Source organism: Lynx rufus, unplaced genomic scaffold (genome assembly GCF_022079265.1).
Source record: "Lynx rufus isolate CCGP_SWC_20201006 ecotype Redwood Valley unplaced genomic scaffold, mLynRuf1.p SCAF_4, whole genome shotgun sequence".
NCBI classification, from domain to species: Eukaryota; Metazoa; Chordata; class Mammalia; order Carnivora; family Felidae; genus Lynx; species Lynx rufus.
The window spans coordinates 1,569,203-1,590,250 of NW_025814856.1; the positions used below are offsets into that span (position 1 = coordinate 1,569,203).

The 21,048-nt window shown below is 59.9% G+C and overlaps 3 protein-coding genes across 4 annotated transcripts; 1 reads left to right on the forward strand and 2 right to left on the reverse strand.

Moving 5' to 3' along the window:
- On the reverse strand, nt 1-3,875 carry LOC124524334 (small integral membrane protein 24-like). The gene is made up of 4 exons (XM_047096545.1): nt 3,664-3,875; nt 3,161-3,272; nt 2,836-2,895; nt 1-156 (listed from the first exon to the last, which is right to left on the reverse strand). The coding sequence occupies exons 1-4, from the start codon at nt 3,728-3,730 to the stop codon at nt 9-11; spliced, it is 387 nt and encodes a 128-aa protein (XP_046952501.1). The 5' UTR covers nt 3,731-3,875; the 3' UTR covers nt 1-8.
- Nucleotides 3,876-5,237: 1,362 nt separating this feature from the next.
- SMIM44 (small integral membrane protein 44) lies at nt 5,238-5,834 on the reverse strand. The gene is made up of 2 exons (XM_047097661.1): nt 5,633-5,834; nt 5,238-5,476 (listed from the first exon to the last, which is right to left on the reverse strand). Exons 1-2 carry the CDS (start codon nt 5,832-5,834, stop codon nt 5,238-5,240), a joined length of 441 nt encoding a protein of 146 aa, XP_046953617.1.
- Nucleotides 5,835-9,715: 3,881 nt separating this feature from the next.
- Nucleotides 9,716-19,383, forward strand: DOHH (deoxyhypusine hydroxylase). 2 transcript variants are annotated; one of them, XM_047096732.1, is made up of 6 exons: nt 9,716-9,967; nt 10,307-10,367; nt 13,496-13,834; nt 16,082-16,158; nt 17,326-17,566; nt 18,665-19,383. In XM_047096732.1, the coding sequence occupies exons 3-6, from the start codon at nt 13,561-13,563 to the stop codon at nt 18,982-18,984; spliced, it is 912 nt and encodes a 303-aa protein (XP_046952688.1). In that variant the 5' UTR covers nt 9,716-9,967; nt 10,307-10,367; nt 13,496-13,560; the 3' UTR covers nt 18,985-19,383. The 2 variants fall into 2 exon arrangements, with proteins under 2 accessions (XP_046952688.1, XP_046952689.1); XM_047096733.1 differs by lacking the exon at nt 10,307-10,367.
- The last annotated feature ends 1,665 nt before the right edge of the window (nt 19,384-21,048 follow it).

Genomic DNA, 21,048 nt, shown 5'->3' on the forward strand with positions numbered 1-21,048 from the left:
GTGAGTCTTCACATGGCTGTGTTCTTGACTGTCTCATCATCTCCGGGCTCCTCCTTCTCCTCCAGCTCCAGCCCCAAGTTTCTCTCTCCTTCCTTCTCAGCCTTCTTCTCCTTCTCCTCCTGTATCTCGTCTTTCTTCTTCCTCTTGTCTCTTTCACTGTATGAATACAAAGGCCCCAGACCACGATAAGAAACAGAGTCGCTCGTATTTAATGGACGCTTTCCTGTGCCAGGCCTTGTGACGAGTGTTTTAGAAAAAGTATCTTTGTTGAGTCCCCGAAACAGTCCTTGTGAGGAAGCCTTATCTCTTTTTCGCAAAGGCAGAAACTAAGGCTCAACCAACCATCCCATGGGTGGGCAGGTGGATGGATGGGAGAATGGATGGATGGATGAATAGGTAGATAAGTAGAGAAGTGAATGGAAGCGTGCATGGAGGGAGGAATAGGTAGACGGAGTGATAGGTGTAGATTGATTAGAGGAAGGAAAGAATAATGTCAATGGATGAATGGATAGGAGTGTAGATAGGTGGGTGGGGGGATAGATCACTGGGATAATGGGGGGGGAATGGGCAGGTGGATGGATGGGTGAGTAGGTAGATGGGTGGGTAGGGGAATGGATGGATGGATGGACAGATGGATGGACGGATGGATGGATGGATGGATGGATAGATGGATGGAAGAATGGATGGATGGATGGACAGACAGATGGATGGATGGAAGAATGGATGGATGGATAGATGGACAGATGGATGGACGGATGGATGGATGAATGGATGGATGGATGGATAGATGGATGGAAGAATGGATGGATGGATGGATGGATGGACAGACAGATGGATGGATGGAAGAATGGATGGATGGATGGATGGATGGACAGACAGATGGATGGATGGATGGATGGAAGAATGGATGGATGGATGGATGGATGGACAGATGGATGGATGGAAGGATGGATGGATGGACAGACAGATGGATGGAAGAATGGATGGATGGATGGATGGATGATGGACAGAAGAATGGATGGACAGATGGATGGAAGAATGGATGGATGGATGGATGGATGGATGGAAGAATGGATGGATGGACAGATGGATGGGTGGATGGATGGATGGATGGAAGAATGGATGGATGGATGGATGGATGGATGGATGGACAGACGGATGGATGGAAGGATGGATGGATGGATGGATGGACGGATGGATGGATGGATGGAAGGATGGATGGACGGATGGATGGAAGAATGGATGGATGGATGGATGGATGGAAGAATGGATGGATGGATGGATGGATGGATAGATGGATGGAAGAATAGATGGATGGATGGATGGAAGACTGGATGAAAGAATGGATGGATGGATGGATGGATGGAAGAATGGATGGATGGATGGATGGATGGACAGACGGATGGATGTATGGATGGATGGACGGATGGATGGAAGAATGGATGGATGGATGGATGATGGACAGAAGAATGGATGGACAGATAGATGGATGGAAGAATGGATGGATGGATGGATGGATGGAAGAATGGATGGATGGACAGATGGATGGATGGATGGATGGATGGATGGAAGGATGGATGGATGGATGGACGGACAGATGGATGGATGGATGGATGGATGGAAGACTGGATGAAAGAATGGATGGATGGATGGGAGGATGGACAGATGGATGGGTGGAAGGATGGATGGATGGATGGATGGACAGATGGACGGATGGATGGGTGGATGAATGGATGGACGGATGGATGGATGGATGGACGGATGGATGGAAGAATGGATGGATGGATGGATGGATGGGTGATGGACAGAAGAATGGATGGACAGATAGAGGGATGGAAGAATGGATGGAAAAATGGACAGATGGATGGATGGACAGACGGATGGATGGATGGATGGATGGACGGACGTACGGATGGATGGATGGATGGGTGGATGGATGATGGACAGAAGAATGGATGGACGGATGGAGGAATGAACAAGGCAGGGAGAAAACTACCAACATAGGAACGCTGGTGGATTCTACAACCTCCAGCACATCTTGGGAGTGGGAATCACATTTCGCTGGAACTGCACGGGGTCTTAAAGCAAGCCATCAGGCCTGCACCTCTCCTTCTGTACATTTTGGTCTCAACTGAGAATCTTCCAGTCAGACTGGCCTCCTCCCCTCTCCTGCCCTCCTACTCCTATCCCCCAACTTTTGCCCAAGTTGAGATGTTGTACCGGAAGGTCCCCCGCCCTGCCACCTCCCTGAGCCTTCCCATCAGAATCGTGCCTGAAAGCAGTCAGGACCATAGGAGGCACTGAGTCCAGGAGAGTCACCCACAACAAACCACACGCTTGTGCACAGACACCCACACAATCCCACACCACCGTCTTATTCAACACGTATTTGCCAAGTGCCTACTGGGTGCCGGGCCCTGTGCTGAGCACTGGGCACACAGCCGGGACTGAAGCTAAGTTCTATTCATCAATTGGAAGCTACCGTGTAGTGTCGAGAAGGCGGTAAATGACTAAGAGAATTTCAGCTGGTGTTAAATGCAAAGAAAAACGCACAGCTTGGGGACACAGAGCGTCAGGAGAGCTGGTAGTCAGGGTGGGCTTCTGTGAGGAAGAAAGATCTGAGCAGGGACTGAAGGAGGAGCCAGCCGGAAGACACGGCAAAGGGTGTTCCAATCGGCGAGAACAGTAGGTGCCAAGGCCCCGGGGCGGGAATGTGCTTGAAGTGTTCAAGAGCGGGAGGTCATCTGTGCCCACCCGTGCCTCCCCACCCCCGGAGAGGGCGCACACAGACCCCCTGACCCCGCACACAGCCACCCACGTTCACACAGGCGGTACCTCAGGTCCACATCCTGGTTGGTCTCTATTCTGAACCTGGGCTCCCCCTCATCCTCAGCCCTGTAGGAGAGATAGAAACGGGGCGAGGGGAGGTGAGGGGGGTTGAAGGGCAGGAGGTAGGGAGACCCTCGGCCCCTCTGCCGTGAGCTGAGGCTCACGAACTACAGAAAGGAAGGCAGGTGTCCTGGATTGTGAGGTGGGGTCTGAGCAGCGACAGGGAAATGGGGAGACAGAAGAAGGGACCAGAGAGAGGCCGAGAGGGGGAGGGGCGCCCAGCACTTTGGGACGGGGACGGGGACAAGGGAGCGGGGAGAGGGGCTCCCACCTCACTTTGGAGCACCAGATGCGGTTGGCCAGCATGAGGAGGAAGACGATAAACAGGAATCCCACGACGGCTGCCAGGCCCACCAGCCAGGGCTTCAGGTGACGCTGCGCGGCTGTCCGAAGGTGGGGCAGGTGGGACTCAGAGATGGGGAGGCCGGGGGCCTGGCCCCCGACAGGGGAGAGGGGAGCGGTGCTGGGGGTGCTCAAGCAGATGGGGTCTTGGAAAGGGGCTGGGTTTCAGAGACCGGCTCTAGAGACCAGGAGGGGGCCAGGGGCTGTGACAGGCAGGATTGGCCTCAGGGACGGGGAGGGAGGCCCAGAGGGAGTGGAGGGGCTGGGGGGGGGGGCGCTCCAAGAGGGGCCGGGCCCCATTCCTCATCTCCCTGCCCCCTCCTCTCAGAGGCCTCAGGTCCTCATCATGAAAAATGGGGAGAAGGTGAGCCTTTGGATGAGCCCATCCCACAACCGCTCCCCCGCCACCCCGGGTCCAGGGCACAGCCCTACCCTCCTGAGCCTCGGCAGGTGACAGGAGCAGGGCGCTGAGCAGGAAAAGGGTCTCCGGGGTCCCCATGGCCGCGGAGGAGCCAGCAGCAAGGCACAGTCAAGGTCAGGCCCGGTCTAGGCCCTGCCCAGCCCTGGATACAGCGGCAGGCGGGCCCAGGGGTGGGGCAGGCCCAGACCCGGAGGGGGCCCTCCCTCCTCCCCTCCCCACCGGGAGGTCAGACTCTGGACCTGAAATAACAATTAACGCGGGGAGTCCAGCCCCCTCCACCCTGGGCCCTGCCCTCCCTGCGGCAGGGGCCCGGCTGCGATGGGCCTCCACGCGTCGCTATGTCTCCGTCTCCGAACTCCCCACAAAATGTTATGCCCCCATGTCGTAGAGAAGCTCGAGGAGGCCAGGAGCACAGAGGTCACACGGAAATTTTGCGAGCTGGGATCTGAACCCCGGTCACCCAGAGCCAAGGCTGGGATGAGCACAGGGACAGGAAGTGATGGGCCGCGTGCCCACCGGGCATCTCCAAATCCACCCACGCCCTTATGGCTGGAGAACGGGTCGACCAGGCAGCCGATGACTCAGGGTCCAGGCTCTCTTGCCCGTCAACCTTGGTCCCCGGGGCTGATTAGATAGGGGACCCTGCCCAAGCGAGGGAGTGCTGCAGCCCAGCTGTCATGGGACAGCCACGGCCCGGGCACGTGGCAGGAGGCCCGGAGTGGGGGCCTCTGCAGGGCCCTGGGGGGGGGGGTCCGGGGGGCACTGGGGGATAACAGCATCATTGCACATGGCCTTATGGAGGGCCTACGCATCCCTGGGGCCTCCTCCCTCCCTGCCGTCTGACTATAGACTACAGGCCACCCAGCGGAGCGGTGGAGTTCAGAGCGAGCCCACCCCGACCACCCAGGCGGTACGTATGAAGCCCCTACTGTGTGCCCTATTCTGTGCAAAGCTCAGACGGGAGGGAGGAAGCCTCAGGCACTGTCCTCCGGGAATTCTCGGGTTAGCTGGGAAGTCAGGACCCCCCCCCCACCCGGGGACCGGCAGATCGAGCGGGGGCCCAGCAGCAGAGCCTGGGAAGGAGGCCGGGGTGGGGACCGAGCAGATCCGGAAGACCGGGGGCAGAACCCCGCCTTGGGGCTTCTGCTTCCGAAGGCAGGTCACAGAACCGGCCTCTGGCCACAAAATGTTCTCTCTGCTGCAAGCAAGTCCTTTCTGGGCTTCGTGCCTCCATTGTCCCATCTGTTAAATGGGGGCAAGTGAGTCCTGCCCGCGAGGATCACAGGGAAAAGGCTCACCGAGCACAACAGCAGGCACAGGCTAAGCACTAGGTCACGGTTAGCCACCATTATCACTCTTTTAAAAACATCTTCTTGGTGGAGGCCGGGCGGGATTAGGCTCTGGGGCCAAGGGGGAAACAGGCGGGAAGTGCCAACCACTGGGAGACCTGCCCGCCGAGAACGAGAACATTCTGTGCCAAGACAGGGCAGATCAGTGGAACAAGGGGTCCTGCGCGCCCAAGTCCAGGCTACACAACCGCCAGAGGGGTTCAAACCCGGGGCCAGGCCAGAGGGCAGGGCCCAGCTCAGTTCAGCCTCCAGAAGGAGCTTCGGCCAGGGGGGTCCTTGAAGGCAATCGAAGGGCGGCGGGGAGCCCCGGCGGAGGCTTCTGCGGGGGCTGCGTCGGTGCCCCCGCCAGGGTCCTCGTCGCCCCGCCAGGCCAGGGCCAGCTGCAGATCGAGCTCCTCCAGATCCTCCCCCTCCAGGCTCGGGCGCAGCTCCTGGGGGGCGTCCTCCTGGTCTGGTTTCGGGCCAAAGGCCCAGTCTGCGGTAGGACGCCGGTGAGGAGCCCACCCCCCCCCCCGGGGCCCCGTCCGCCCTCCGCCCCCTGCCTGGCTACAAGAGGCCCTTGTCCCCGCCCCCCCGCCCCGGGGTGGCCCAGCACTGCCCCCAGCCAGGCCCGTGGTGGGTAGCGGCTCACCGGCCAGGTCGTGGGCGAGGTCCTTGATGAGATGCCCCACAATGGCGTAGGCCACGGCCACCACCAGGAATGCCGCGAGCAGCAGGTACAGCACATACCTGGGCAGGCGGATGGCATCCAGGGGCGGCGGGCGGTACTCCTCGTAGAGCGGCGGGGCCGGGCTCCAGCCCTCCATCCCCTCCTCGACCGCCAGCCCCGGCATGGTGGCCGCCCGCAGCAGGAGAGGCCTGGAGGTGACCCGCGTGGCGGAAATATTAAGGGGCTTTGGGTAAGAGGATTGGGGCTCCTTCGAGGCCACCATCTGTCTGGATTAATCACAGCGCAAATCGCTTCCGCCCGCTGCGCTCCCCCCCCTCCCTCGTTCAGCTCCCGCCAACCTGGCTGGTGCTCTGAACGTCCATCCCGACCTCTGGGCCTTTGCTCCAGCTGTCCTGGGAGATGCCCTGGCCTCATGGAGCTGACATTCAAGACGAGGGGACAGACGTTGAGAAAAACAGGGCCTTAGAGTAACCGATGTATTGGGTTAGAACGTGCAGAGCCTTGTTGGGATGGGGGGGGGGTCTATGGGGTTGGGACTACAAAGGGGAGTGAAAGCTTAAAATATGGTCGCTAAGGCCATATGGAGGTGCATGTGAGCAGAAACCCGGAGGAGGAAGAGAACCAGGTATGGGAGTGCCAGAGGGAACAGCAGTCCGGGCAGAGGGCAGAGCACGTGCAAAGGCCCTGGGGCAGGACCTGCCTGGGATACTGGAGAAGAGCGAGGAGGCCCATTTGACGGGAGCACACCGAGTGAGGGGGAGAGAGGGGGAAGGGGAGGACAAGGAGGGGTCTGGGGCAGACCACGGAGGGCCTTGGGGGCGGTGGGGAGAATCTGGGCTTTTACCCTGAGGGAGGTGGGAGTCCTGGAGGGCCGTGGGCAGGGGAGGGCGGGACCTGACTCAGGTGTTCACAGGCGCCCTCTCGTGGCTGCTGCGGGGAGGACGGACCGCGAGGGGAGAGGACAGGCTAGAAGGGACTGCTGGGGTCCAGCTGAGTGACGGTGGGGGCTGGGCGCCCCTGGAGGCAGAGGAGAGGCTGTCCTTCAGGACCTTTTTCCAACTTTTCTTCTTGCCATTGCAAATTAAGCAACAGGCGCTTCTTTTCCACCTTTCAAAGTGAAAACACTTTTCGTACGTTTAACTTCCAAATGTTTATGATTTTTTAAAGTTTATTTATTTATCGTGAGAGAGAGAGAGAGAGGAAGTGCGTATGAGTAGGGGCAGAGAGAGAGAGAGAGAGGAAGCGAGACAATCCCCAGCAGGCTCCGCACCATCAGCACGGAGCCTGATGCGGGGCTCAAACTCATGAACTGTGAGATCGTGACGTGAGCCGAAGTCGGACGCTAAACCGGCTGAGCCCCCCGGGCGCCCCTGACTTTGAAACTTTTCATTTTGTTAATGTTTTTATTTATTTTTGAGACAGAGAGAGACAGAGCATGAGCGGAGGAGGGGTAGAGAGAGAGGGAGACGCAGAGTCCAGGCTCGGAGCCGTCAGCCCAGAGCTCGACGCGGGGCTCGAACTCACGGACCGCGAGATCATGACCTGAGCTGAAGTCGGACGCTTAACCCACTGAGTTCCCCCAGGCGCCCCTGACTTTGAAATTTTTAAATGCTGGGAATAGTAGTCCGCCTTTTCCCTGCCACCCATTGTTCCGGTGAAAACTTGCAAATGTATCGAAAAGTTTAGGTTAGGGGTGTCTGGGTGGCTCAGTGCGTTAAGTGGCCAACTCTTGATTTTGGCTCAGGTCATGATCTCACGGTTCGGGAGACTGAGCCTCAAGTCAGGCCCTGCCCTGGCAGCACAGAGCCTGCTTGGGATTCTCTCTCTGTCTCTCTACCCCTCCCCCACTTGTGCTATTTGTCAAGAAAATAAACACCTTTTTCAAAAAAAGAAAAGTTTAAAGAATTGTACAGCTGTCATATGCCCACCATCCACTTTCCCCAGTTAACATACGGCTGTATCTGCTCTATTATATAGCTAACCACACGCACACGCACGCACACAAGCACACACACACAATTATGCATATCAAAATAAATTGCACACCTCACATCCATTAGAACAGCTACTATCAAAAAGTACAGGGGCGCCTGGGTGGGTCAGTTGGCTAAGCATCTGACTTCGGCTCAGGTCATGATCTCACAATTCATGGGTTCGAGCCCCGGGTCGGGCTCTGTGCTGACAGCTCGGAGCCTGGAGCCTGCTTCGGATTCTGGGTCTCTCTCTCTCTCTCTCTCTCTGCCCCTCCCCTGCTTGTGCTCTGTGTGTGTCTCTCTCTGTCTCTCAAAAGATGAATAAACCTTTTTTTTTTAAAGGCGCAGATGTGGCAAAATTGGAACCCTCGGGCCAGGATGGCCAGGATGCAGAATGGTGAGGCCACCGTGGAAAACGGTTCAGCAGTGCCTCAAAAAGTTAAACGTAGTCTTCCCGCTCATAGGTATCTGCCCAAAAGATTTGAAAGTGGGGAAGCAAACAGATTCTTGCACGCTGATGTTCACAGCGGTCTTATTCACGATGGCCAAAAGGTGGAAACAGTCCAAATGTCCATCAACAGATGAAGAGATAAACAAACTGTGGTCCATCCACACCATATGCAACAGTATTCAGCCCTAAGAAGGAAGGATATCCTGACACCTGCCGCAACCTGGATGGACCTTGAGGACATTGTGCTCAGTGGAATAAGCCCGACACAAAAGGACACATCCTGCATGATCCCACTCGCTGGAGGTCCCTAGGCGAATAACATCCGAAGAGACAAAAAATACAATCGAGGTTACCAGGGCCTGAGGCTCCTGGGAATAATTGTCCTGTGAACACGGGTATACAATTACCTGTTTGAGTGTATGTCTTAGATATACATCTAAGAGCAGAATTGCTGGGCCGTATGGTATGTTTAACTTTTTGAGGAATACTATACTGTTTGGACATAACTGCCTAAAAGCTTGCTTTGTCTTGTGTGGACGGCATCCTGGTGACAGCCAGTGGTAGTCTGGACTCTCACGGGGGCAGTAAGATGAGGAAAACGTGACGGGATTCCGACCCTATTTCAGACCCTGGATGGATAGGTTGGGAAGGTAAGAATGGCATCTAGGTACTGGTGAGAAACCTTGCACTTATCCTGGAGAGCCCTCTTGCTCGAAACTCCGTATCCAATCCTTCCTCAAATCCTGTTTGCCCTACCTCCAAAATTAATTCAGGGGAGCCTGGTTGGCTCAGCGAGTGTCGTGCGCCACTCTTGATCTCGGGGGGTGTGAGTTCAAGCCCCACGTGTGGGTGTAGAAATTACTTAAAATCTCTAAAAAAAAAAAATCATAATAAAAATAAACAAAATTAATCCAGAATCTGAGTACTTCTGGTCTCTTTGCTTCCACCCTCCTAATATCGATTTTCTGCCTACCAGTCCAAAAAAGCCTGTTCAGAATGTCCCTGATTAGAACACTTTTGTGGCTTCTCATTTGTCAGAGTGAAGCCAAGTCCTTCTTCTGTCTGGGCGGCTCTATCCCCAAACATCCCCACGGCTCCTTCCCGCCCTCATACAAGTCATCACCTCGGTCTGTGGCCACGCGCCCTAAGACTTCACACCCCACACATACACCTTGCTTGAATATTTTGTTCCCCTTAACACGCGTCACGATCTAACATGTATTTTATTTATTTACTGTCTGTCTCCCTCAGACAAGCAGGCTGGGAGGTTTACGAGGTTATGGATTGCAGGCTGTCTTGTCCTCCGCCTCCATTAGCTATTTGTTACGCGAGCGATGAACAACTTGACCGCGTGGGGGAAAGGACGCGAACCCTCCCCTCCAGAGCTCGCGTCCAGCCCCCTGAAGCCACTGGCCCCGCCCCCAGGACTTGGCCACGCCCCAGGAGCGCCACGCAGGTCCCGTTGCTACCCGGCCCCGGGCTTCGGCCTGAATCGGCACAAACCATTTCCACTGACCGAAGCGGGTGGGGAGGCCGGAGAGAATCTCTTCCGGGGAAAGAATGAAGGTTGCCCTTGCCCTTCCCTGAGGGATGTCCGTAGACTCCATCCGGTGTTTAAGTGTGAGCTGTGGCCCAGGCGCCGACTCATGCTTCCAGACCTCTCTCCCGCCGCGGAGACTTTGACTGGAACTCCCCCCGAGGGCTGTGTTGGTGCCGTCCGGGCCGGTCACGTGGGCGGGAAGATGGCGGCTCCCGGAGCGCGCTGCGAGCGTCGCGGTTGGTGAGACGCGGGTGGCGGCGGAGGGAGCGGGCGGGCTCGGCGTTCCTTGTCTTCCGGAAGATCGCTCGGGCGTTCTGGCAGCAGAGAGTGCGGTACGTGGCCGCGGCCTGGCGGGCGGGCAGGGGGAGGACGCCGCGGGAGGGGGTCCAGTCTCTGGGATTCGTTGCTTGGGGGGCGGGGGGGGGGAGTCGAGGGGCCTCCTCCTGAGGGATTTAGAGTCCGGGCGAACTCTTTCCCCGGGTTGCGGGGTCCTTGTCGCCGGAGATCCCTTCGTTGGGGGGGAGCCAGGGAGCCGGAGCGTGCTCGGGGTTCCCATATCGGGCGACCCCTTTCTCGAGATTTCTGGGCGATCCAGCGGCGTGAGGGATCCAGTACTTGGGGACCCACGTAGACAGATCTTGGGGCATCCAGTTCCTCGGGTTCTCTTCCAGGGGGAGGGAACCTGCGAGCAGCCCCGAGGGAATCCCTTCCTGGAGGAGCGTTGATTACCAGGTATCTCTTTGTTGGGAATTCTTGGTTTAGGTAGGTCCGGGATGGGGGGGCGGAGGGTTGAGGATCCTCGTCTCCTCTCTCTCCATCCCTTAGTAATCCACCGTGTCTTCTTCTAAGAGGCTTTCACGGGGGCGAGCGGATTCCCGGATTCCGCCTTGGTTGGGGGCTGATCCCCTCCACCCCGCGCCCACACCCTTGCCCCCCGCTTCCCACTGAAAAATGGGTCGAAAGTATGATTTGCGGGCTTCCAGGTGGCTTGGGGCGCCCTCCTGGGCACAGAAGTGGGTTTGGGGCTCCCTGCAGGAATATTTAACAGTAGCTCTGGTTTGTCCAAGGGCCCATTAAGCGCCAGCAATTGTAGGAGGTGCTCTACGAGCATCGCTTCATTGGGTCCATGTGCCCCTTCTACCCATCTTACGAATGATACAGATTTACGCCGGGCATGGAGTGCCTAGTACGATGCCTGGTGCACAGGAGACGTTCGGTTCATTCAACAACTAAGGATTGGGCACCTCCTGCCATGGTGACCGATCCCGTGCTAGGCCTTGGGGACATAGCAGTGAACAGAACAGTATATATACCTGGGTCCGTCCGCGTGTGCGTGTGGTACAGATTTATCTTTATTTATACATAAAGTCCCGTCTCTGTGGCGCCGACTTTCTAGTAAGAAACAGATGAGTGAAATGTGCTGGACGCAGGTGCTGTTAGAGGCTGCGGGGAACACTGAAAGCCACGAGGAACAGAAGTGCAGGGCGGTGGAGGGTTTGCGTTGTTAAAGCTGGGTGCTCAGGGGATTCCTGCCTGTACTTTAATATCTGAACAGAGACTGGAAGGAAGCCCGGCTCGTGAGCTGCTAATAGTTTTATTCCAAACGAGGAAGCAAAGCCCAGAGACTTTTGCCCCAGTTCAGGTGTTGCCCTATGTTGTCTTCACGTTCCTCTCCCGTAGCTGGAGCTGCCTTGTTGGACACATCTCCCCTCATTCCCAGGCATCTGAGGACGCTGGGGGTGATGAGTAGGCCATGAAGGGCCCTCTCCAGGTGTCTTGAGGGCGACCCCGCACGGACTGGGAGGCAGGAGTCCTGGGTCCTGTTTGGTGACCCCAGACAAGTCGCTGCTCGTCTGTGTAGAAGAGAGTCAGATCTCACGGCCCCTAAGGCCTTGCCAGCTCCCTGGCTCCTGGTTTCTGTGGTCTCTGGTGGTCCTTATTTCAAGGTGTCCCCTCCTTCGATGGTCATCCACACTCAGGCAGCCACACCTCCCTCATGAAGCCGGGTCAGCCCTGCCGACGCTGCAGGGAACCGGAAGGCCACGCAGCACGCCAAGGCTTGCTTTACGAAGCGTCTGCCAGGTCTTCGTTGATCTGGACGGTGGAGAGGGAGCCCCTCCTCCCCGCCCAGCCCAGCCCCGCCCCGTCATTTCATCTTAGTCCATCCATTCGGCAGAACAGTTGTGGTTTAGAACTTGACTCCGGAGCCCAGCTACCTGGATGTATAACTCCTTACGCGGTTCGTAAGCGAGTTATTAACCTCTCGGCTTCTGCCCTCTCGCCCATAAAAGGGTGACAGTCCTAGTGCCTGTCTCATAGTTTTATGGGGAGAATCACAGGAGCTCACGAATGTAGGGGGCTTAGAAGAGGTGCCTGCCGGGGCGCCTGGGTGGCTCAGTCAGTTGAGCGTCCAACTTCGGCTCAGGTCACGATCTCACGGTCCGTGGGTTTGAGCCCCGCGTCGGGCTCTGGGCTGACGGCTCAGAGCCTGGAGCCTGCTTCCGATTCTGTGTCTCCCTCTCTCTCTGCCCTTCCCCCGTTCATGCTCTGTCTCTCTCTGTCTCAAAAATAAATAAATGTTAAGAAAAAAAATTAAAAGAGGAAAAAAAAGAAGAGGTGTCTGTCACAGAGCAGATGCTCTGTGCACGTCAGCCGCTGTTACGGGGAGGGCTGTTGGTTTCATTGACGGCCTACTGTGTGCTGGGAGGTTTAGTGGTGACCAAGATTGATAGACTCGGTCCCTGCCTTCAGAGTTCTGTGACGGGTAAGACCAGCCATAGCAGCTAAACTGGTGAACATCTTACGCGATGTCTAGTAGTGGTAAGTGCTTTGAAGAAACGTAAAACAAGGGAAAGGAACAACAGTGAAGACTGTGACCCGGGAAGGCTTCCCTGAGGAGGTGACATTTGAGACCCACGAAGTGAGAGCATGAGCATGGGAGGCATCTGGGGACGAGTGTTCCTGGGGAAGAGAACAGGTCCGTGCAAAGGTCCTGGGGCAGGACTGGGCCTGGCCTGTTGGAGGAACAGCCAGGAGGCCTCTGTGGCTGGAGCAGAGTGAGCGAGGGGGTGGAGGGGGAGAGGAGGGAGGGCTGGCAGGGGTCGAGGTAGGTCATGCAGGGCCTTGGGGACCGTCAGGGGGCTTGGAATCATAAGGTGCCACAGGAGGGGGATACAGGACAGTGACCTGGTGCAGTTTCCACACCCCGTACTCAGCAGCTTTAAGCAGCAGCAGACTCACACCGTTGCCCGGGGCCAGGCATCTGGGCCTGGTAGCTTCTGGCTCCGACCTCTCGTGAGGTTGCGGTCAGGGCACCGCTGGGGCCGCCTCGGCTGCAGGAGCTGCTCCCGGCCTCCTGCTCTCACGTGACAATTGGCCAGAGGCCTCGGTCCCTCGCCCCGCGAGCCCCTATGTGGGGCTGACGGAGCCTCTCCCTGGCTGGCTTCCCCCAGCGCGGGCAAGGAGGACGCCGCAGCGTCTCTCGTGACCTGCCCTCGGGGGTCCCTGTCGTCCCTTCCGTGTCCCGTTGTTCAGCCCTTCCGGTGTGAGAGGGGCCGCACGGAGTGGGGATCGCCGGGGGCTGTGTTGGCCACCCACCACCGCGGTCCCTCCGGCTACGGCGTGGAGCGCAGACCGGCAGAAGTCCTTGCCGGTACAGAGGCGAGAGGCCCAGAGAGGGAAGGTGACTTACGGAAGGCCGCCCAGCAAGTAGACAGGGCCGGACCCTGGCTTTCAACCCAGACGTCCAGGCTGGTCGGCTGGTGGGAACCCACCCCACCCGGGCCCTAACTCTTAAGCGAACAAGTTCACGGATGGGCGGAAGACGCCTCTCACCTGCGCTCTCGGTTTTCCGCACGTAGGTTCTTGTGCCCCACGGCCCCCAGCTTCGGCCCCCGGCGGGGCTGCGGAGGAAGGCGACGGCGCCATGGTGACCGAGCAGGAGGTAGAGGCGGTGGGGCGCGCGCTGGTGGACCCCCAGCAGCCCTTGCAGGCCCGCTTCAGGGCGCTCTTCACCCTTCGCGGGCTCGGCGGCCCGGGCGCCATCGCCTGGATCAGCCGGGCCTTCGGCGACGACTCCGCCCTGCTCAAGCACGAGCTGGCCTACTGCCTGGGCCAGATGCGGGACTCCCGGGCCATCCCCGTGCTCCTGGACGTGCTGCGTGACACCCGCCAGGAGCCCATGGTGCGCCACGAGGCCGGTGAGTGGCCAGGGCAAGGGCGCCTGGCCTTCACCCGCCTGCTGTTTCCCTTCTGCCTCGGTGTCCCCCACCCCCCCCCAGCTGCCCCCCGTGTGATCTAGCCGAACTCTGCACGCTGGGTCCGCGAAGGGTGGGTAAAGTCTCCAGCCCACCCCCACCCCCACCCCGGGCCGGACAGACTCCGTCACCGGACTCAGCTGTGCCACTGTGCGTAAAGCCGCCATAAACTAGCATCCCCGGAGGGGCGTGGCCACGTGCAGGTGGACCCTGATGGACGCTGAGGTCTGAAGTTCGCGTCATTTTCACGTGGGGAAGTATCGTCCTCTTGATTTGCAGTTTGTCTATTTTGAGAGACACAGAGAGAGCGCGAGCCGGGGAGGGGCAGAGAGAGAGGGAGAATCCCAAGCAGGCTCCACACTCGGCACAGAGCCCGACACCGGGCTGGATCCCACAAACTGTGAAAACATGACCTGAGTCGACGTCTGGAGCTGGAGGCTTAACCTAAGCCTGAGCCACCCCGGTGTCCCTCGTCCCTTTGATTTAAAAGAAAGCGATTTTGGGCGCCTGGGTGGCTCAGGCGGTTAAGCATCAGACTTCAGCTCAGGTCGCGATCTCACAGTTCGTGACTTCGAGCCCCGCGTCGGGCTGTCTGCTCTCTGTGTAGAGCCCACTTCAGATCCTCTGTCTCCCTCTCTCCCTGCCCCTCCCCTGCTTGCACGTGCGTGCTCCCTCTCTCAAAAATAAATAAAAACGTTTAACAAAAAAAAAATTTTTTTTTTGAGAAAGACATTTAAAAACATAAAAATCATTCTCTGCTGATACAAAACCAGGTGGTGAGCTCGCCAGCCTGTGATGTCTGTTTCATGTGTTCGTTTTAGTCCCTGGGCCAGTGTTTATTGAGCACCTGCTATGTACCAGGCCCTCTTACCTCCAGGGCAGCAGGAAACAGGAGGAACGAATAAAATCCTCGGCAAGACTGTGCTGCTGAGGCCTTGCCTCTATGACCAGCGAGCTCATTTGTGGATGGGCACAGGGCGGCTGTTTCCATTTTACTCTTTTAGGTATTTTTAGTGTTCCCCGAAGTGGTCTCTACTTATGCTGAGCTGTCCCCATCCCCACGCTGCCCCTGGTGACGCTCGATGTGCCAGTCGCTATTTCGGTTGGAGCTCTCCTTAACCAAGAGTGCTCTACTCCAAACCTCACCTTTCCCATAAGTCCCGCTATTTTGAGTGTATGGGAGTGCGGGACACCTCGTCGTGTTATGGAAGTGCTAAGGAGGCGATGATGCAGGGAGTAGGATGGGGGTGCCAGGGGTGTTGCCCTTTTTAATCAGTGGACAGAGATCTGAGTGAAGGAAGGCAGTTATCTGGAGAAAAGTGCTTCAGGCACAGGATACAGCCTGAGCAAAGGTCCTGGGGCAGTACCCAGCCTGTTCCTTGGGAGAGTGGCACGGAGGTCCCTGTGGCCGGAGCAGAGTGAGCAAGAGGGAGGAGAGGGGAGGACAGGAAGGGGACAGGGCAGGTTGTGCGGGGCCTTGGGGGCCAAAGGGAGGACTTTAGGTTTTTGCCCTGCAGGAGGTGGGGGCCCTGAAGGGCTGCGGGCAGAGGAGGACGCCCTGACTTGGATTCAGGTCCATTGGGGTGTTCTCGATGGGGGGCAGCATCACACTCTACCAGCCTGCCAAGCGGAGGAGGAGTTGAGTGGGAGCGAGTGTTTGCTGGCCTTGGGTCTCTTCCCACTCAGGGCTTGTGCAGACCCACGGAGACGGTCAGCCTCCTCCAGCCCTGCCTGGGTCCGCTGGCCTTCCTCCCTCACTTCGTTGCCTAGATCCCCCTCCTCCAGGCTCACCCCCACGAACTCTCCTCGCCCGGGTGTCCTTGGAGCTAGCTCCATGTTACCCAGTGTCCCCAGGCTGTAATGTCATGCTCACCTGTGTCTCCCCATCTAGAGCATGGGGGCCCGGGGGGAGGTGCACTGGCCCGGGGATCGGGAGAGGTCTCAGCCCAGCTCCAGCCAAGTCCAAATTCAGGGGAAGGGATGCCGACTGAGACCACTTGGGGGCCGTGCCCGCTCCGCTCCAGTCCACGGGGCCAGGGTGGGTCACAAGATACATACAGAGCTGTAGGGAGGACGGAGCACAAAGGAGGTGGTTTTGCTGGTGTCGTCCCCCACCCCCCACCCCCGCATCCGGGGCTTTTCCTACTTTCCTGACCAACAGTGAACGGTGTCCATGGTTCTTCTTCTCAGGGGAGGCCCTGGGGGCCATCGGGAACCCGGAAGTTCTGGAGGTCCTGAAACAGTACTCCGCCGACCCCGTCATCGAGGTAACTAACGCCTGACCCCTCCCGCTCCCGCTTCTTCCTAGACCAGCCTCACCAGGGTTTGCTTGCCAGGGCGACCTCTTGGCCGGGACAAGATCAGAGGGCGGCGGCCAGGGTGGCTGCGGGCTCCTGACTCCCCCCTGCCCGGCTGACGCGCCGCGCCTTTCCCGCCCTCCCAGTCCCTCCACCAGGACCCCTCCGAGCCCACCCACTTCTGTCCGCCCCACGGTCCGTCCCCCCCGCCTGCCTTTCTTCCTTCTTCAGGGAGCGACCTTACTGAGATGTTAACACCATAAAATTCACCTTCCGAAAGTGTGCACTTCAGTGGTTTTTAGAACATCCACAGAGGTGTGCAACCATCATCTCTCCTTCCAGAACATTCCCTCACCCCAAAAGGAGCCCCGCCCCATCAGTAGTCACTCCCCTGCCCCCCAACCCTTGTCAGTGTCTCATCTACTTCCTGTGCCCATGGATGAGCCTGTTCTGGACGTTCATCTGTGGACGTGCGCGTGCGTGTGCGCGGTGGGCCACGTTTTGTTCATCTGCTGAGGGACGTTTGGGCCGTTCTCGCTTTTTGGCTGCATGAGCCGTGTTGCCGCGGACACGCGTGTGCAGGTTTCTGTGTGGTCGTGTGTGTTCCTCACTTGGTGCTTCTGTTGTCTGCTTCCCGTACCTCTCCCTCAGTGTCCTCTGGGTACCGGGGGGTGAAAGGACCTATTTCGGGCCGGAAGCACTCACGTGTTCCGATGACCTTTAGGACAGAATCCCAAGCACCTGCTGCAGCTCGTGAGCCTTGACGAGTCTGGCCTGACCACCTGGGGGCGCACCTCTGCCCACCCAGCCTGCTTGCTCTTCCCTGACGTGTCCCACAGGGTCCTGCCTCAGGGCCTTTGCACTGGCCATTCCACCCACCTCACTCTTTCACTCGGTTCTGGCCTCAGCTCCACTCTGATGCCACCTCCTCATTGAGTCTCCTGGTCTGTCCTCCTCGTCACTCCCTGATCGCATAAAGCCCGTGCTGGCCTATGTCCAATCTGGAACGATCAGTTAACTCCTGCGTCTGTTGCCTCCGGCTTCTGTTAAATCTGGAGCCCCTGAGGTTGGGGAAGGGGCGCCTTCACGTCCACTGTCGTGTCCTCAGTGGCCACCTGTGCACCCCTGTCCCCGCAGGTGGCTGAGACGTGCCAACTGGCTGTCAGGCGGCTGGAGTGGCTGCAGCAGCACAGCGGGGAGCCCGCGGTGGCAGGGCCCTACCTGTCGGTGGACCCGGCCCCTCCCGCTGAGGAGCGCGACGTGGGGCGGCTGCGGGAGGTGCTGCTGGACGAAGGCCAGCCACTCTTCGACCGGTACCGCGCCATGTTCGCCCTGCGCGACGCCGGCGGCGAGGAGGCTGCCCTTGCGCTGGCGGAGGGTGAGTCGGGGTCCGGGGAGGGGGGTGGGGGTCATGGTCAGTGCCCCTCAGTCAGGCTCAGCGGCTGCAGCCGTGACACGGAGCCAGCGTGACCCAGGGAATGTGCGTCCCGGCCCCGGCCCCCGGCGCTTCCCCACGCGAGAACTCATCCTCCGTGGTGGGCGGGCGCCCTGACTTCCGGTTCTCCGAGGGAGAAGCCGCGGCCGAGAAAGGCCGAGGTGGTTGCCCGAGGAGACGGCGGCTGGCGAGCGGCAGAGTAGCGATCCGATCCGCGGCGGTGTGGCTCCAGGACCCTGAACCCCTTTCTCTCTCCCCTCCCGGCTCTGCAGGCCTCTCCCCGGGCGGTCCCTGGTCCCCCGTGGCCCGATGCCCGGGACGTGCCCCCTGAGGATTTAGAGCTCTCGCAGCCCTCCCATGACTTCCTGTCTGGCAAGGAGACGCCTGGTCATCGCTGTGACCCTGCGTCAGGGGCGGGAGACCCGGCGATGCCGGGCGGGAGCCCAGAGGGGCTGGTGCTGCTTGAGAACGGGGGCCGCACAGTCAGGCAGGTGGCCTTGGGCCCTGGCTCGGCCTCGAGGGCGTCTGGTCTTGGGCAGTCACCACCCGTCTCCCGGCTGTGGTTTCCCCATCAGTGTGAAGCATGAGCTGTGTGTGGAGTGGGGTCAGGGTGCCCGTGACTGTCCCCTTATTAAACGCTGCAGCGTGTGCGGACGTGCGTACAGGCTCGCCGGGAGCCCTTGACCCCGCCGGCAAGCACGGAATCCAGAGGCAGGGAGAGGCGGGAGTCAGCGGGCCGGGACCCTGGGCCGGGGAAGCCCCCTCCTGCCCGGTCCGCCTTCCTCCTGCCGGAGGAAGCCCGCAGGGAGCCCACCGCCAGGCCGTGCCCTCCGGCCGCTCCTGCCCCCGTGGCCCCACGTCCCTCCCCCTGAGCAGCACTGACCACCTCGAGACGGGGAACCCCCTTTCCCGGTCCTCTCTGCCCTCGGGTGCTCAGCCCTGGGTCCCCGCAGTGCAGGCCTGCGGGCGGGCGGGGGCGTGGTCACTGGCCTGCCCCGATGGCGCCGCCCAGCCAGTGACCACGCCCCCGCCCGCCCGCAGGCCTGCGCTGTGGCGGCGCCCTCTTCCGCCACGAGATCGGCTATGTCCTGGGCCAGCTGCAGCACGAGGCGGCCGTGCCCCAGCTGGCGGCGACCCTGGCCCGGCCAACCGAGAGCCCCATGGTGCGGCACGAGTGCGCGGAGGCCCTGGGAGCCATCGCCCGGCCCGCCTGCCTGGCCGCCCTGCGGGCCCACGCGGCCGACCCCGAGCGCGTGGTGCGGGAGAGCTGCGAGGTGGCCCTGGACATGTACGACTACGAGACCGGGCCGGCCTTCCAGTACGCGGACGGGCTGGAGCAGCTGCGCACGGCGCCCGCCTAGAGCCGCCGGCCCGCGCCTCCCTCCCCTGCGGGGCCCTGGGACTCCACACCGCGGCTGCGTATCAACCGAGCTCGTGTGGGTGGGATCTGGCTCCCCGTCCCCCTGGGGCCAGGCTGAGGCGTCCTGTGTCCCCCGCTCGCGCGGGGCGGCGGCACCCAGATTTCCGGTCGGGGTGGGATGTCGCGTGGAGCCGGCATCTGAGGGTGCCGGCCGGGGCTGTGGGGTTGCCTTGGCCCAGCTTCTCGAGGAACCGGGGGTGCCGGAAAAGGCGCTGTGGGCAGACCCAGCCGCCTTGGGCCTGGGCCGGGGCCCCTGACTCCCCAGCCTGGGACTAGGCAGGGAGGGGAGGGACGAGCCCCCCCCCCCCCCCGGGGTCCAAATGCACTATTAAATTATTTTTGCCAAGCCGTGACTCCGCAAGTATGTCGGGAGTGGGGGGGGGGGGTGTGCAGGGCTGCAGTCGGGGAACCTCTAATGGCAGAAGGGGGGGAGGATTTGAAGAGCTCCGCTCTGAAATCTGCCCCGCCCCAGGCGCTCCGGGGTCATCTCCGTCCCCGGGGGTAAAGTCAGCCCAGCCGGCCCTCCAGCCTGGCCTCCCCCAGACCCTCCTTCTCACCCAGCCCCTGGCGGAGGCAGAGGGGAAGGGGTTTGGGGGCCTGGCTGGGAGCCCGGGCTACGGGTTCTCATCACAGCCCCCCTCCCATTCTCCGTGTGCGGCCTTGAACCACCTGTTTTATGGCGACGAGACGGCTGTAACAGCAGAGCCTAATCTCACGTGGGACACTGTCCACATTCCCGCTGCTGACCTGACCCTCGGTCACCAGCAGCCCTGACACGGGCGGCGGATTTTACCACCCCGACGTCTGCTGCTGCCAGCGCATTTCACACCAGATGTGTGGGGCTTCCTGCAGTTTAGTTCTGGCGCGGACGACCCGAATTAGCGCGGGCCCTGCGGGTTCCCGCTTCGGGGCTCCCGCCACCCCCTCCCCACACGGAATGATCTGCTAGGGCAGCCCACAGAACCCAGGAGGGCACTTCTCCCGCCCGTTCCTCCTGAAGGGCACCCAGCAGCTTCCTCCCCAGGAGGTTGGGGCACGCGGACACAGTCACCCGCCCGGGAGCTCTCCCAGCCCCGTGGGTCAGGGACTTCGTGGAGGCTCCACGGTGCCGGCGTGAGCGCTTGACCAGTGGCCATCGGTGGTTACCGCCCCGCCCCCCGTCAAGGGTGTGGCCCTCCCGCCAGCCACCAGCCCCGGTGCCGCTGCCCCTCCAGTCTCCACTTAGGTACCGGGGAGGCGTCCCAAACTGGGCTCGGAGGTCAGAATTCCTCAGGTTACCTGCCAAAGCTGCTCCTCCCATAGGAGGTGGAAATGCGCTTGTCATTCCAGGTGCTCAGCCTGAAAACACTGGGGTTGAAAATCCATCCCAGATCTGGCCACATCCCCCGTCTCCTGTGCCCCCAGCCACCGCATCGCCCACCTGGACTGCACAGTCCCCTCGGCCCCCTTCCCCGTGCCCCCACCTTGCTTCCCCCGGTCTGTCCTCCCTGAAGCAGCCACCAGAGGGCGCTTGTGAGCACCCGGGTCAGGTCCCGCCGTCCTCTGCCCACAGCCCTCCAGGACTCCCACCTCCCTGGAGGAAAAGCCAAAGTCCTCCCTGTGGTCCCCAAAGTCCTGTACAACCTACCCCTGCCCTTCCCTGCCCTTCCCTCTTCCCTCTCTCTCCCCCTCGCCCACTCTGCCCCAGCCACCAAGCCTTCTCACTGTTCCTCCATCATGTGAGCCTGGTGCTGCCCCAGGACCTTTGCATTTGCTACTTACTCTACCTGGAACCTTTTTTCCTCCAGGTATCTGTTCACTCCCTCGCTGAAATATTTGCTCCTTTGCTCAGGTGTCCCCTCCTCAGTGAAGCTTGCCTGAGCCGCCTGCGTTGAAATCATAACCTCACTCCTAATGTTCCTTTATTCTGTTCCCTGCTTTATTTTTCTCCACAGCATCTCTGTTTTCCTGTACACGTTCCTTAATTTTGTTCATTGCCTGTTTTCTCCACCTGCACAAGCACCGC